The sequence below is a fragment of the Dermacentor andersoni genome, chromosome 3 (assembly GCF_023375885.2).
Source record: "Dermacentor andersoni chromosome 3, qqDerAnde1_hic_scaffold, whole genome shotgun sequence".
NCBI lineage: Eukaryota > Metazoa > Arthropoda > Arachnida > Ixodida > Ixodidae > Dermacentor > Dermacentor andersoni.
The window spans coordinates 85940578-85958400 of record NC_092816.1 but is presented as its reverse complement, the minus strand read 5'-3'; the positions used below and the strand labels follow the sequence as shown (position 1 = coordinate 85958400).

The 17823-nt window shown below is 43.7% G+C and overlaps 1 protein-coding gene across 1 annotated transcript in view; it reads right to left on the bottom strand.

Annotated features, from left to right (window-relative positions):
- Positions 1–17823, bottom strand: part of LOC126543919 (cation-dependent mannose-6-phosphate receptor-like) — a 29954-nt gene that overhangs the window by 11123 nt on the left and 1008 nt on the right. Inside the window, exons 2-4 of the mRNA XM_072287240.1 lie at positions 14794–14978; positions 8798–8982; positions 564–649 (exon numbers count right to left, since the gene is read on the bottom strand). Coding sequence (XP_072143341.1) covers positions 564–649; positions 8798–8982; positions 14794–14978 — 456 coding nt within the window. The remainder of the gene's footprint in view (positions 1–563; positions 650–8797; positions 8983–14793; positions 14979–17823) is intronic.

Here is a 17823-nt window from a genome sequence, read left to right as displayed (position 1 = left end):
CACTGTAAGCAAGAATAAATAACCACATTTCCAATTGGTACCTTTTTAACCAGATTTGACATTTCAAATACTTTTTACTAGGCAACAATTCAAGAGACATAAACAAAGTATTTATTTCATCATCCACTGGTAGCACATCTGTCAATTAGCTACCTTAGATCGGTTAACCATTTCTGGCTACGTGTTGGGCTCCTCCCGACAAATGAATATACTGGCTCCGGTCAGACGTCAGGTAGCACCCGACGTGTTCGCCTGTGCATGCTGTTTCTTTTTGTGTGTGTTTGTAGCAACAGCTTTACATTACTGCACAAGAACCTCGGGAACAGAAAATACTGCCTGAAATAAATCACTTAATACGCATTTGTTCATACATATGCTCTTTTTGCATGGCTTTGAAAACACTAAAGATACTTCCTAACTGGAATGACTACGAAGCAGGTAAATGCTGATGGCCACAAATGGTTAATATCCGAAGCATGCTAAGAGCCTGGAATGTACTTTTGAAACTGGTATGACCAAACAACTCTCTCCGGCCAACATGCAGATTGACTGGAACCACTTACAAGATTAGTAGAACAGATCCAGCACTCAAACCACCAGTGGGCGCCTCCGGGGTGCAGGCACCAGAAAACGGGATTGTGACGTTGCGCTGTAAGTGATTCGAGCAAAAGAAATGTTAAAAAATTACAAATAAATAATAAAAATTGCTGGCTCTCCCTTAATCGAGAGCAGATGTAAGCATCAAATGGCAACCAGCTAAGGAGATCGGTTGGAGATAATAGCCACAATCATAAAATGAGTGTAGTGCATGTTTGCAACAGCCCACTGCACCACACCACACTGCACCACGCCATACTGTGCAATTGTCCATATGGATGCTGCGCAGCTACAAGAAGAAAACCGGCTGAAGGCCGCATGACAGACAGCAAAAGATGCCAGGGAAACAGAGCGCACTGCCTAGCTAGAAGATTGAATTCTGTGGTTTTATGTGCCAAAACCAGGATTTGATTTTGAGGCACGCCATAATGGGGGCTCCGGATTAATTTTGACTATCAGCGGATCTTTAACGTCCCCCGAATGCACAGGACGTGGGCATTTTTGCATTTTGCCTTCATCGAAATGCAGCTGGTGCGGCCGAGATTTGATTCTGCGACATTGTGGTTAGCAGCGCAACACCATAACCACTAAGCCACCGCGGCGGGTAGAAACGCCTGAAGGAGACGCCACACAGCGTGGCGCCATCTCTCGAGATGATGCACAACCCACGCCATGGAACTCGCGGGCTGCTGGCGTTTAGTGCTCAGTGGTAAAAGATGACAACTAAGTGTATAGTGTCCTGTATCTGCCTTTTGAACGTTGCTATTGGAAATGACAAATACAACTTCAGCGCACTAGAAGTTACAGACTGAGTGATATTGTGAACAAACATTATGAAGAAATCGGAAGCAACATTTTTTGTAACTTGTTTGGGCAGTAACTAGCCTAATGAGGTCCTGTACAAAGGGTTGGGGGCCAGAGACCACCTTATTTTATGTTTTGACTGGTTGCACGGATGATCTTGGAGTGCTCAGATACCGGCTCTAGCTTTTGGCTCAAGGTCACTTGAAGGTAGCCGACAATGGGAGCTAAAAGCGTTTCATGCTTAATAATAAGTATGAGAAAATGTGGCAAGGAAAGAGCAGTGGCTCGGTCATGGTAGCGGCCCTGACTGCTTACTAAAACCACTCTGAGCAACCAATGTAGACACCTAAAATTGTGGCTGCAAAATAATTCTGCTCATTATGCATATAAAACTACAAGTTGTTGCTGTACAGGAAAACAGTAACAGCAGTGATATTGCTCATTGATGAAGTTGCACATCACTACAAAAGAACTAAAGTGGACCAAAAAAAAGAAAGGGCAGTGCAATGCAGGGTTGTTTTCAACCTTTCAAATATGGTGGTCGCTACTACAGGATCTTCTGGCTCTCAATATGCCCATCCATGTGGTATAGCTAAAAGAATCGTTATTTTGTTGTAGCAGTTATCAAACGCGCGCGCACACACACACACACACACACACACACACACACTAAAGTAATGAAGAAACAGCATAAATTCATGGACACAGCTACCCTTGCTGACATTGTCTACATCTTCATTGGATCAGTTTGCTCTATGTTCAATGGCACTCGGAGGAACCCCCTATTAGAAGGCCATTAAACATTAAAATAAATTTTTCTGGCGATTGCATTAAAACTGTATTGTAAGCAGTGACAGTGTTAATGTTTTTGCAGAACCAGAAAATGACTTTTCACAGCACTTCAGTCACAAGGCCATTATGAAACGCCTTTTCTTTCTGCTTTTGCATTCAAGGTGCATGTGCATTAATTTTCCATACGAAAAACAAACAAGAAATGTGCAGCTATCTCTTGTAGTTTTACGACATGCCATGACATGTGCATGACATGTCACGGTGTGTCCATGACATGTACTATTCTGCAGAAAACTTTGAAGTTCATTTGCCAATGTGAGAAAGGCAGAAGAATGGATGAATCTTGATTCATGGTGTTTAGCATACTACAGCAAGTGATGGACTATGAGAGATGGGCTATGGATTAGCTTTGGGCACCTGCAATCATTCAAAGTATGTCTAAGTCAACTACATGGACATTTCTGCATTGTTTTCTGCATCATAATCTGTATGCTGAATGAATGATCCGACATGACGTCTGCATAGTACAGGCATTCTTCCAACAATGGTATCGCATACCACACTTATCCAGTACCCTGCTTCACCAACAGTGCTGCCATCCCTAAAGAAATTTTTTCGGATATAGGGATTTTGCACCTTTATTAGGAAAAAAGGGGCATATGTCCTGATCTAAGGAAATTTGTGCAACAACATGGAAAAAAGAACTATGAGATGTAACGAACTGCTACGACGGCATGTTTGATTTCAGCCCCTGCAAATTTCCTTTGCATTAGCATGAGAAGTATGACTTATGATAGCACTACAGCCCAGTGAATGCATGTTGCTAAGTAAACGACAGTGAGTCAATGTCCTAGGCACGTAAATGGAACACTGCTACTACACTGTAGCCATTCGTACCCCAACCTGCTCAGTCGATTTCTGTGCCCTTTTCACAATATATTCGGGACGAACGTATGCTATGCTGCAATACCAAACAAAGCAGCACAGGCAAATTTTAGCGCAAATGAGACCATACCTAGCACTGAGCAGGACAAGGTGGTTGTGGCTTTGAGCAGCAGACTATGCACATGTGTACTAATATCTACCGGAAACTGCCCATAAGCAGAGCGACCTCGGACAGAGTCCCAGTGGTCACCTGTTTGAGTTTTGGAGTGGGAAAGCGGGGAGGACTGCTCTCATGATGGCGCCAACAGGGTTGCTACGCATGCCCTCTGAACATGGTGAAATGGGTCTATCCGTATAAGGTTCTATGTCAATCGATCTTGGCACTTTGTTATTGTCCAAAATTGTTTTGCAAGTAGAGCAAAGTACAAACATGCTAATGTCTTCTGTGAATATTGCTTAAAGGCAGTGTTCAAAGTCAGGGAGGATCCGGGAGGCCCAGGAGGCCCAGGCACTCCTGCATTTACTAAGGCGGGGCTAAGCCAACCTCTGCAGTTCAACAGTAGCATTGCAGCACCCATTCGACAAAAACTGGAGGTGATTTTATTACCAGTAGTGCCTTGTGTGAGGCAATTCTAACGCTTCAATTTTTTCTATTAATGATTTAGTCGTGATAATCCATTGATGTGACATGAGTAAAAACAGGAAAGCAGGCATTGTCATACCGTTGCACATATTTCCTTGAGGCACTACAAATGACCATCACCACCCTGGTCGGACTAAAATTCTTCGCCCAGTGCACTGTTTCACGAGCCACCTGAATATGAAGCTACCAGCTCGTGAATTAGTGAAGGTTCACCTCGGTTTCTTTTCATTCGTTTAGTTGTGCATTATGAGTGGTATGCTGTACCAAAGACGCATTAGTTTTGTCCACTTTCGTAGGCAAGTAGGTGCGAAACCGTAAAATATATTGCTGAAGTGCCTCGAGTAGACAATGCAGCAGGGCAACTCATGTTCTGTATTGCAGCTAGATCTAGTTGCTTTGAGTTCACATATCTTTAACCCTTTACTTCCCTAGTTATCTTAGAAAAAACATCTACAAAACGCCAAGATTTTTCAATTACTTGATTGAATCGGCACAATAAGTAAATGCCAATAATAGTAATATACTCAGAATAATATATTTGTTTGCTCAACACCCATAAAAATTTGTCTAATTCTAGAGAAAGTTGGTTTTTTCAGTGCCAATAAAGTAAACAAAAAGTGAACACCCCGAACCCAACTTCTGTGGCCTGTGAGAGTTATGACAAAACCAATTGTCAGGTAGGATCACATTTAGTCATGTAGGAAGGCCCTAGTATGGCACACATCAAACGCAATATCACAAGGAGTGTCATTCCAGTCTTCACAGCGTGTATGCATTTCCTTCTTTTTATACTTTTATATACTATAGTAGTATGTGTATATATATATATACACACACACACACACCAGGATGTTACTGCAATTTCGGGTGAGGACGGGCCTCCATCGAAGCAAAGGCTAGTCCCCAGTCAAAACATCAGTAAAATCGAGCATTCTTTTTTTACATGCTTCTACTCTTTGACCTGCTTCACTGCCAGATCTTGTGATAGCACTTCACTGGTGTGTATATATATATATAGATGAGAAGCCCAAATTCGCAGTCATTTTTGGTTTACTTGCCCAACAGTTTCATTTGGTGGATCACCCTGTTTTCAAGGGCTGTAGTACTTCAAAAAAGTCGGTCTGCGGACTGGAACTGTTGGGCAAATAAATCAAAGATAACCGCGAAGTTGGGCTTTTCATTTTTCTAAATATGCTTGGCCCATTGAAAAATCCTGCAACTATATATATGTATATACAAGTGTGTGCGAGTGTGCGTGTGCTATACTGGTTGCCGCTCTATCAGCCCCTACCCGCCCTCCACTGATGGGAGACTTTAAGCACTGCTTAAAGGGACACTTAAGGAAAATATTAGGAGAACAGGTACTGCTAAAATACTATTTCAGAAATCTCACAAGAAATCTGCCAAGAAAACACTTAGTTTAAGAGAACATCACGTTTAAGAGTCCTTATGCCTTGTGGAATCTCCGGGTCTAGCAGGAGTACCGACCACCGTGGGTTTGAGCTTAGCGAGCCACAGGGCCACGTCAGCCGCCAGCCTCTAGCACCTCGGTGCGTGAGCTCAGGCCACAAGGGGAAACCGAGGGACGCACGCAAGAACACAGTCTCGCCCTGAGTTAACGGAAGCTGTTTATTGTATCCGGTGGCACCTGACACTGCACAAACGCCTAGTCCCCCAGGACCAGGCGTTTGTGCAGTGTCGTTTGTGCAGTGCCGGAGAACCAAAGGGGTCCCACACCAAGGGCGAGAAATACAGTCAGGGGTGCCTATAGCACATCGCTGTGAAAGCACAGGCTCAAGCTGGGAAACGCCACTAAGAAAAGTCCTGGAGGCTATGCTACTTGCTCTCGCAATAACCAATGGGCCAACTTGCAAGAGCTCGGGCAATCTCCTTCGGCTTGGGCCTCCAATAAGCATGGCTCAGTGTGGTACGACGTCATGTGAGCACTAGGCACTCATTCTTTGGACTAGCGTTTGGACTGGATCAACACAAGGTATGCACTCCACGCACGGGCAATGGCACCGTGCGTGAGCTCAAGTCCTGGTCCCAAAGGTGTCGACGGACGAGAGGAAGCATGTAAGTACCCGGCGCAGTCCCAAGGGAGAAGAGACATGCTACTGCCATGAGAATAGCCACGATCATCACATCTTAGCCCTACCCTCACCGCCAACTATCGCAAGTGGAGCGCCACCACCGACAACCAGTACAGAGTAAAAAGGGGGTCAGGCGTAGGGACGGCAGAACAGGTGAGTGCACCCGCGCAATGGCGCATCGAATTCCCTAAATCCCCACAACTTTTAGTGCAATCCAAATTATCCACCTCCAAGGAGGGAGTGATGATTTTACATATGCCATCACCACCCTTCACTGCTGTCAGCGAGTAAAACAGTGCTTTACAGACGACGCTACAGGTTCCTGTGCAAAACGCAAAAGCACGACCATAGTGAAACTGACCCAAAACAGCGTTGTATTCACCGCTGCAGCTGCTGTTGGTCAAATGACGTGGAATGTTCGGGCATCCTGCAACATCACATGGTCGTTGCAGTCTCTGCTATTTGCAGTTTGTGAAAGTTTCTTAAGCCAGAAAAACCAGCACAGAACTATGCGATAACGAAACTACTGAAATGCGAAACTGTGGGCGGTGGAGAGTAAATTGAAAATGAATCCTTTTGACCGCCTATGTCGTCGTCAAGTGTAACGTTAAGTTCTTTTTTGGAAAAATCAAATAAAATGGGACAAGAAGCAGTTTCTTTTTTTCTTATACTGCAATGCAATGATATTTTTATTATGAGTGCTTGCATACTAGTCACAGAATTATAGAGAGCAATGCCTACAGTCATCAGTCTAGTACATAACTGAATGTCACCAAGATTTCTCAAATAGTGTCCTACATTTACTTCAATTTCTCGGTTACCAAAGCTCTATGCACAATAATATTGAAGCGTTAGGCATTCTTGAGCATTAATCTATCACTTTAGCTTGACTTAGAGGTGCCCTGAGCCACTTTTTATCGAAGTGGAGAAAGGCATTTGAAGTGAAAATAGGCTATTTTAGAAATACTTTGCTGCAAAAAGTACTTCAATGCGTTCAGCAGAAGCGGAGTTATTGGCAATCAAACACGGCCTCCACTGTGCTCCCATTCCTTCTTCAATGCCTTGCACTGCGAAGGCTATGGCGCAGTGGAACATGCCTACAACGTTCTGCCTTCTAAATGTCACTGTGGCGCGCAGTTAAAATTTCATTTTGAATGTTAACGTAGATGCCACGACTTCTGCTTCTGGTGCCTACGATGCACTAAACATACGCCAAACGCAGTTGTCCTCAGTGAGCCGCAGTGTGCTTAGCCAGTGGACTCATGGCAGCACCTCACGCTGGCCGCTGTATATATGCCATGTAGCCGACCGCAGCTTGATGTCGGCAGTCGGCCAATGGCAGCCGTCTAAGGGAATCACGAAATAGTGTGTCCGATGACGAAATAGTGCGTCTAGAGGAGAGCTAGGACAGGACCTTCTGTTGAAAAGAGTGTTTTAGAGAAAGGCGACTTCATGATCTGCTTGCAAGCTCCACACACTCCACACAGCAGCGTATGCTACCCGCGGAGCATACGCGCGGACTATGTTATTCGACCAAAATCGAGGGGTGGTTCAAGGCCCCTTTAATGTTTGCTTTTAGTGTCCCTTTAAAGCAGGAGGTTCAGTTAGCATATAACAATATGCACTGCAGCATAAATTCAGCTTGATTGCACTGACTTCATTATTTAAATATTTTAAAATGAGCTTAGAAAAAAACTTAGGTTATAAAATTTGCTGTTTGCACAACATAAAAACAAAATCATCTTCACAGAAAACATTTAAAAACTGACCATGAATAATAGTACATTGCAAAAATCAAGGGAAATCTAGGGATTTTGTAAATCTGAGTTAGGGGAGAACTGGCTTCAGAAGTTGCAATCACTGTCCATCAAATAGGTGAAAAAAGCTTAATAGGGCATCAGGAAGGCTTATTTGTTCCCTAGAAGCTTCTTCATAACTCAGGAGTTAGAGAAGTCTTCATAAGAGCATCCAAAAGACTCAAGGAAAGTGTTGCAAATAACAGCTTAGTAAGAGCAAGAAATGACAAAAATGGGACTACAGTTAATGACATGAGTGGCTGCAAGCAAAATCAATTAACGGTTTGAACCCATGGCGCTCAAGGAATGTCATGACCCTAAGATCTGCTTGGCTTATCTGTTTTGCTGCTAATCAAAAGGTAATATGTTTGATTCCCAGCATGGCAGACATATTCCAATGTATGTGGGATGCAAGAATGCTCGTGTAATTAAATTTAGGTCCACATTAAAGAACCCCAGGGAGTTGAAATAATTGTAGAGCTTCCTGCCATGGCGTCTACCATGGACTTCATGTCTTGAGTATGTTAAACCCCACAATTCGATTTGAATTGCAGTTCAACACTGCTGAAACTATATGCCTGATGGTGTGTGAATGCAGGACTGGTCTTTAACACTTGTTTAAAACTTAAATGTTTTTTTAACACACCTGTTTGAATAAAAGATATGAAAAGAGGCAATGAGGCTGCCTAAACCATAACTTGCTTGCAAGTTCCTGCTGATACAATTTAAAACGCTGTTAAGCACAATCTCAAACCTCATCACATTTTTATCCTCAAGCGTTGTACAAATGACAGATGTCAGCTCCATTAAGAATGTCTCTCGCTGCCACCCACCTGTACTCACAAGTTTGTTTTACAAACTACAATGCTTTTGCAGTTTACGCCAGTACTGTGCACTTTCGCACATGTGCATGCAACATACTCTTTTTCATATGAATTAATGCATCTCAACTGCAAATGAAAATTACTGTTCCCCCTTGCAAATGTCACCAGACGATCACACACAATTATTTTTATGTTACCATTATGCTTTCTTAGTCTGATAAATGAGTGGAGCATCAATGCAGATAGGTATGACACCTTGAGCAAGCACAGGTTTAACTGTTTTAACCAAGTGAAAATAATTACAGAGTTCCTGAACATTAATGGCTACCAATATGGTTGGCAAAGTAAAAAGAAACGACTCACCTCGCAATCGGTAGAAACGATGAGTGGAGTGTAATCAAGCTTTGTTAGCTCAGCCCCTGGCCCGATGACTATGTTTTTCTTTTCGTCACAACTGAAGATCAGATTGAGTACAATTTTCTTATCCGTGCACTTGGTTTCGTTGCTCCCCTTGGCCTCTTCAAACCTGACAATGAAGCTCGAATGGTCTGCAACATTGGCGGACAAGGACAAGAGTGAGTTGCCAAGGTTCGATGCTCAAAAGTGTATGGGCTTAAAATGAATTTTCCCTTTCACGAACATTTCTTCGCATTGCAGGATTTTACAAAACTGATTTTCCAGGTTATAGGCTATGAACTGACTATTGAGGGTCAGTGTACAAATTATGCGAGATGGGCTTTCATCGCAACACACGAAAGAAAGAACTACACTACTTTAATTTGCAGAGACCAAAGAAAATAGTAAATCTAAATGGGAAATGCTGGTCAACAAAGCACTGAATCGTTATAAAACGTTTACCGATGATTACGATACTCCCTAATGTTAAATTTGAGCGCAGCTCTATAAGCGCTTTAATTTCGCCAAATATTGGCTGGTGCAAACAATCTGTCTCATGCAGCACGTTACAAACAGAGCGAAGTGCGACGTGACTGGGAGATCACAACAGGCAGCGGGTGGGTAACACATGGGCATGATTCACAGCAGCCGCCGCAGACAGATCTCTGCTCACGCAGCACTGTTTCCATATATGCTATCGGTGGATGCGCTCGCCACATGCCATTGGTGAACAGACGATGGCGTGTTCCTCTGGCGCCATCTCGTAGCTGTCGTCACAAGTCTTAAACAGCACTGCGCTTTTCTTCCCACAGTACGCTCCGCATTCACTTTCATCATTTGTTGTGCTTGTTCACTCGGTTACACCGAGGGAAAATTCCCATGCTCGCCGCAGTAACGGGTGCATCAGAGCTGCGCTCTCAAAGAATGCCATTACTAGCTTTCTGCTGCAAAACGTGTGCTTGAGCTATGCTGTACATCAGTGTGTAAAAAGGTCGAATGAAGATTTTAACTGGAACTTATTGAAATCACCTGCTGCACTGAAGGCGTTTTGATAAGAAAATTTATGCGAGCACTTCCAATTTGACTTGTAAGCAAGGGCCAGCATGCAACACAGGTAGAAGAAAAGAAACACCGAAAGCAAGAAATATGTGTTGTCTGAACATACATGCATGAAATTTAGGTCAATTTTCTCGTGTTGCAATATGACTTTACCTGAAAAAATCCTTGCACTTAAATGTCAAGAATGGGATAACTAAGTTTCACTTAAATAGCATAAGATTTAGGAAGGCTGGCTATGGATGGTTTAATAAATAACCTGTGCAAGGTCAGTGCACATTTAGTTGCATCATTCCGTTCCAGGGGAAGTGAAACATTTTTCCCTTTCAGTATGCATTTACCAACCAAACAAACCTGCCCCACTACTCGAAAAACTGCAATTGTACAACATTTTATCCACAACAGTGATGACCTTTCGCACAGGAAACAAAAAACTGTGTGCCTCTAACAGGCACTGCTTAGAACTTTTGGAGCAATTTATATGTCCAAAAGGTTCAAAAAGAACCTTATGAAACCAGTCAGTCTGGTATGATTTAGCTTTCACCCTGAGAACCTCACCCCTAATGTTCCCTGCTTGTTCTACCAGCTGCTGCCAATACACAAGCCACCACATGTGCCCATACGCTTAGACAGTGTGGTCCAATGTTAACAGGGGCAAGTGAATGTAGAGCACACGCAAATTTTTTTTGTGGCTACTGCAGAGGAGCCACGATTTGCAGCACACAACCCGTGGTTGGTGGCGTGGGCACCTTTCTGCAGACCTGTGCAATGTACTGACGTCGCTTTTGCCAACACATGCAGCTCAATTGCCAGCAAGGTGAGAGCTGCACATTGGTGGGTTCTCTTTAACAGTTGGCTCCACTGTACATGTCAACTGCAGCGCTAATAAACAAATGTGGTTGGGCTCGCACATGCGCCATGTTGTTTATGCTCTCACATAACTTCTTTCAGTGCTGCGCATTTTGCAGCGCATGTAGAGGTTAAACACAAAGTAAGGCATTGAGGCAACCGACAAGCAAAATACTGGAAGAAATAAAATGAAACAAAATTTGCTCTAAATAAACAAGAAAAAACCCACAACACACACGCACACAAAACAACAGAGGGGGATCTCTAAGTACTCACCAGGCTTGAACTGTGATGCATGCAAACAAGTGGGAGAACAAGAAAGCTTTACAATGACTTCATCAAGTGGTTCATGAACACATGAAAAAAACATTTAGGACCAAACTGAGACTGAACCCCAAATTCCTGAAAGAACAGTTCTCGCAAGAAAGTGCATTCGAAATAGCTTAACCGTAAAGGCCACAAAGCTGCATCTTGGCTTTGAGAGACATTGCAATAGAGGGATCAAGAGAGCGTTCAACAGCTTGCACTTTGACATGTACCTATACTTTGACACATGCCTCGCTCTTGCACATTAGATAACCTGAATTTGGCCCCCATACCTTAGAGCTGTAGCTCAGGTTGTCAAGACCTGGAGCTCACCACTACGATATCCCTCATACCTAAGGTCTGCAGCTTGGAGCTCAAAACTATGCCGATTATTATCCAGTATACATACAAGCACCTCACCATGTGAGAACTGGAGCTCCACACACTAGTCATAAGCCACGCTAAATTGATTTCACTGATCTTGTTCAAATTACAGGGTTGGGCCACTTTTGGGGAGAAAGAAGCCACCCTAGAACTTGGAGCCTCAATGACTTACTTTTGGCAGAATAGTCTAGGTGTCTGCCCAAAGTGGGACAGCTGAGATGTAGATCACAAAGAACCCTGGCACGCCATAAGCTCCATCTCCTGGATAGCTAACACCATTGCATTAATAGGTCATTCTGCATAGTCATTTCTGAGTGCCATAATAGAGCGATCACTTTTGTTGCTTGCTGGGCACATTGGTCAAATCTTATCCTGCAATGACATGCGGTATACAACGTAGAGTAGTGATGTACAGTTTGGCTACAAAGAGTGGGAGCACGCATGCAAAGCCATAGGCTGCCTTGCATATGATTCATCCCACATATGCGATGACACTCTTTGGAGGTAATTAAATTGCAATGTGCAATCCATACACTCAAGTTTCTCTGCTACTCATCACTTAAAATAAAAGGTGCTGAAACACTTTCTAAACAAGGTAGAAAAAAAGGTTCCCATCTGTACACTGTCCTGCCGTAAATATGCTAGCTAAATATTATTCTACTGCATGCAACAGGGAACCTACAATCTCGCAGAACAGATCACTCTCTCGCTACTGTAACTTCCAAAAGCCCAGCTTCTGCCCCCGCTTAAGCAATGTCAGTGATAAAGGTACACAAGGCACAGTGACGCATTGATGCCAGCTGTAGTGGACCTAACTTCAGTCCGTATAACATGGTGACCTGGACGTGATTGTACGGTGAGCACGACATCACGGACAAGGCCACAAATGAGAGACCAACGACTAGTGCAGAGGGCTTTGCCACGGTGCAGATTCACTTGCAGTTCTCTTGGCCACAAAATCCTGAAGCCTGGCTTACTCAGGTGGAGGTTCCTTCACACTGTCTCAGCACTATCTACAGAGGTGGTTGAGGAGTTCTAAGATGTTCTGGAAGCACTCCATGACACCACCCCCTATGACCACTTCAAAATGATGGCGCTGCAATGCAAGTCCATGTCTGTGCACAGGTGCCTCCAGCAGCTTCTCAATGAAGAGGAGCTCGGTGACCGTTGACTGTCGGAACTTCTACGTTATATGCGGTGGCTTCTCAGTGACTGTATGCTGGATGCAAACAGCCGGCTGCTGCATGAACTGTTCCTTTTACACTTGCTGCAGAATTTCATGGTCGCCTTGGCTACCCCACCCGAAGACATGTTCCTCGGCAATCTTGCAGAGCTGGCCGACCGAACCACTGACTATTCAGCAAGAGGTGCTGTGGCAATGACTGTTCCGCTGTCACACCTCGAAGATTGGCAGTCTTGCCATGAGCAAATAATTGAAGAACTTGCCGAGACCAATACTGCACTACGATCATCACCCCATCGTCGCAGTGCGATCACGATTGCTGTTCCAGATTCCCTTCTCGGCCCAGCTCCTGTTCTGGTGCTCTTTTCTGCACACATTGCAGATATCAACGAATTCAGTGCCGGTGCACATCAGTGCCGTTCCCCTAGTAGCTGGCAGGTAAACATGCCGCACAGTCACTGATGGTGGCCAGTGACTCTTGTCGTACGACAAGCCACCTGTTCTGCAACACTGACAGGATTGCCGGACAATTTCTCGTGGACATAAGTGCAGAGGTCAGCGTCGTTCTTGCCGTGTGACTAGACTGGTAGCATGCCAAAAAGAAAAACGCCCCCCTTCAAGCAGCCAATAGCTCTTCTATCGATGCATATGGCCAGCACTATCTTACCATCGACTTGGGTCTTCGACGCACAATTCCGATGGGTGCTCATTGTTACAGATGTATGTATGGCCATATTGGGCATGGATTTTCTGACCTACTTTGCCCTTAGTGTTGACCACCATGCTCGTCGCCTCGTGCACACAACTACGGTGTCTATACATAAAGGCATCCTCGTGCCTATGACATCAACGACTGGAATGGTACCCCAGATACCATCATCTGCATTTGCCTCAATTCTGTCAGACTTCCCAGCCATCATGAAACCTTCTAATCTTGAGCTGCAAGTATGTCACAACATCATGCACCATGTTAACACACGTCCCCCAGTGTTCTGCTGACCCAGACGCCTTGCTGGTGACCGCCTTGCGATCGCATGGAGAGAATTTGACCACATGCTGCAACTAACTGCGCATCATTCATCCTTCATAGAGCACTTTGTCTTCAGCTCTCCACATGGTAGCAATGTGTGACGTAGGGGATTAGTGCCTGTGCGGCGACTACCGTGCACGCAACACACGCACCATCCCCAATCACTATCCACGCCCTCACATTCATGACTTCGCAGCCTACCTAGCCAGAACAGTAATATTCAGAAAGATAGATTCAGTGAAGGCCTACCACCAAATCCCTGTCGAGCCACTGCACATACCAAAGACTGCAATTCAAACACCGTTTGGACTCTTCGAGTACATCTGCATGCCGCTCCGACTGAGAAACACTGCTCAGACATTCCAGAGGTTTATCAATGAGGTCACCCGGGGACTCCCCCTTGCCTCTGCATACTTCGATGACCTCCACGTGGCTAGCATCCCCCTGAGCAGCATAGCAACTATTTGCGCCAGCTATTTTCTCGGCTCCATTGGGCAGACACACGCATAACCTTCCAGATATAGGAAATGGGGAAGTGGCAGTTGTTAATGCATCTCATCAATTTTGTCACCACTCCTTTGTTGCCCTTGGGCACCTTTGACAGTCACCAGCCTCAAAGAATTACCATTAGCATACCACAGAAGGAAGAAAATATAAACGAGCAATAGGCAGGGCATTGCCACTGGTGTTGCCCAGCTGAGAAAAAGTGATGACTTGAAGGACCAGAGGTAGAGTGAATACTGCACTCATATCTCCATTCATATTGTCATGTCTGTAGTGCAGCAAGCATAATGACAATAAGAAGATTTATCGAAATTTAAATGCACATAGAGAACAAGAAGTGACCAGTGCGCAGTATTAAACAGTCCGTTCTTGTTACTGTTCCTGCTGACTAGTGCATTTGTCCCTCGAGTTTCTGACACCGCAACAATATTATATCCTTTTAAAAAACTTCCTACTGAATATATTCCTTGAAAGACATAACACTCATTCTAGTGTGTTGCTCAGTTTAAAGAAAGGGTGTTTTAGCATCTCTTCTGAAAGAAATGTTCCGGAATGATAACCTTACAGCCAAGGTTTATTCAATGTTTCCCTTTATACGATACAGCAGCACTGCCCTTAGCAGCCACACCTCCTACACATATAAACTCTTACCCTGTGGAAGTAGTTTCCAGAACGTTCCTATGGAGAGTGGGTCCAGACCGCTGGTATTGACCTCGCATGCATGCCCGACACCACAGGGGTTGATGGGCACCTTATTGCAGAACTGAAGGTACCAGGAACAATCGGTGTTCGTCGATCTTAAGCAATGCCCCTTTATTTCTGCCCTCCAGACAGAACTATGTTTTCCAGAGAAAGTATGTAGTGGAAAAAAGAAAAAAAGAAAAGATTCACATCAACGTAAAGGGCACTACCTGAAAAAAACTTAAAATACCAGCCAAATCATCTGTAACTATCATAAAAATTACACGACTATAAGCAGGATGGATTATTTCAGCTCTCTATACATCCATAGAAACACCTTCGATTGACCATGCAGCAAAACAAGTTACACTGCATATCGTCCATAGCCGCTTCAGGTACTGGTGTGCAAACTGGTTGCCTGAATCTTTTTGAATCACTCGCTCGTAACATTCATAAATCAGCAACGGTAGTACAAAATTATTCTGCAAGCTTACCTATTTTCGACCTAATACTACTGTCAGAGCAAGCCTTGTTCTGTGTTTGATATTGTATGCAGTAGTATTGCCGCAAGAGATTCCAAGGGGGCACCAATAATCAACATTGAGGAAATGAAGTCGAAACAGATACAAAAACAATCATACATGCTGTAGGCAATGAAACTATGTAACAGTGAACCAGAAAGGCACACTAACATGCAACATATATGGGTTGCTCAGTAAAGAAAGAGCACGCCACCATTTCTACCAATCCTTGATGACATGTGTCAAGCCACCTTTTGACATCTGCTTAAAAATCGCTTTTAATGTGTCAGCTAAGCCCGGCTCTGCGTCTTATTCCATGGCAAAGCAATGTCCATTTCTTTACCATTTCTCGAAGCATTGCGACAATCTTACCTATTTTACTGCCTAGATGAAGCACTCTCTGACTTCCTTATGTACCTCACAGTAAAAAGGGACGTTGGTTTGACATGAGACACGGCATATTTCAGACATTGTCAAAACATTGTTTTGCTCATGTTACCTAGGCTCGGTAGAAACAGAAGGACATATGCATTTCACGTACTGGGGAGCATATAGAAAAGGAATAAAAGTAATGAATAATTTTCAGAAATAAAAATTTCAAAGCATCAGTCTGTGTTTAGAACCCTCGTACATACAATGTTTACCCCTTTGAGTGCCCAGCATTTCAGGCATTTTCATCTTCTGTGTGCCAGGGTTTTTTCCAAAGTGCATGAAATTCAGTCTGCTTATGTAGCACATTAGCAGGCTTTAGGTCTAAATGGTGTTTATTGGCAATATGCTCTTGAACATTTTACAATGTTTGTTCATCTAAATGTTAAAAAAATAATTATGCTAAGTAATAATTCCGGTTTCCTAGTTACAATTAACTGTCCCTCAAACACATCTTGTAACCAATATCAGAGTAGTTCAAATCACAGCTAATAAATATCTCTGGAAATTTCTGCATCATTCAAAAACCGGGTAAGCTTGCACGAGTCTGTCATGCTGGAAAACAAAGTGTGCAAGCTAGGAGATGGACGCGAGCCAAGCAGACAACAGATGGACAGATAAGTTTCGTCGCACCTCCTGTCATGTAAAAAAGAAGAAAAAAAAAAAGCCATTCTCATACAGTTTCAGCTCCATCATCTTCTCTTGGATAGTACAACCAATAAATGGGAGTTGGACATTTGCATATTGTCCAGGAGAAAGAAGTGAGTGGAAATTGTGATTGAACTTTACTCAGACGTGGTGAGGGGTTTTGCACATGCTCAGAGTCCGGTTGACCTGGCCATGGCACTTAAAGGGACACTAAAGAAGAACATTAAGTAGAGCCAGATTGAAAGATCAAGCTACTGTTATAATGAATTCATAATTCATAGTGGGCACAGAGCTTCTGTAAGCGAGAAAATTACGAAGATAAAAAATCAGTGGCATCACCAATTTTGGGCTATGGTACCTCTCATGTGACATCAGCCCTAGCTGCTTCGCAGAGAGCAGCAGTGAGAGAGAGGTCATGCGGGGATTACGTCAACTCATCTGTGTTGGCGTAAGCGATTCCAGTCGAGTCTAACAGTGGGGCCTTTAGTGAGTGGCAATTTTCTACGCAACAGTCTCATATCGGCACACAGAAAATGACAATAGGCTTCTGGATGACAAATCTGTCAATTAACTTGCCTTAATATTTTCTTTTAATGTCCCTTTGAAGAGTTAAACGAGCATTGACATTCATTTTCATAGCTGTAGGAACTATATTGTATGCTCTGTTCATGTAAAATTATTGAGCTACAAAGTATAAGGTGCAAAGTATGAAGTATAAGGAAGCCCGCTAATGCACGCAAAATTGCTGTGCGATGGGCCGCTCGAGGCAGTTTGTGTGTATTTGTGGGATTCTTTCAAGCTCGGAAAAACACTTATGTAGCACGTATTGAGGAACAAAGCTGTATCGGGAGTTTTCATGTCACTAATTTTTTGTCATTGACACTTATATAATTAATTAAGACTAACCATCTAATTAGGCAGAATGAAAAACATAGTTTGAGTATCTCTAAGCGACGGCAAACATTACCTTTGTTCTGTCCAGCAAGGTGGCATTTGCATATTTTAAAACTCTGGCTAAAGTTGGCTGAAACACCCTGTATATAGCAGCCTCTACTCGTAACAACCAACAGATAAATTAGACGAATGCACTACCCACTTTTAAGGGAAACAGTTCCATGCTTCCGAGAGAAGTCATGAGACTTCCAACACCTAGCAGATGTCAGGCAGAACTGATTTGCCGTATGCAATGTCAGTGCACTTCGAGTTGTCGATTGAGCCGGCCTCGCTCCGCGATCTGCTAGACTCCTGGCTTGAACGGTAGAGCGACTGCCCCGGAAGGGCGTCAGTCCTCGGTTCAATCCCTGGACGTTCTTTTTTTTTTTTTTTTGAACAGCGAAGTTTGCTTTGAGACACCCGTACAGGGTTCTTTTTTTAAGCTTTATTTTACAGTCAGGTGGGTGAT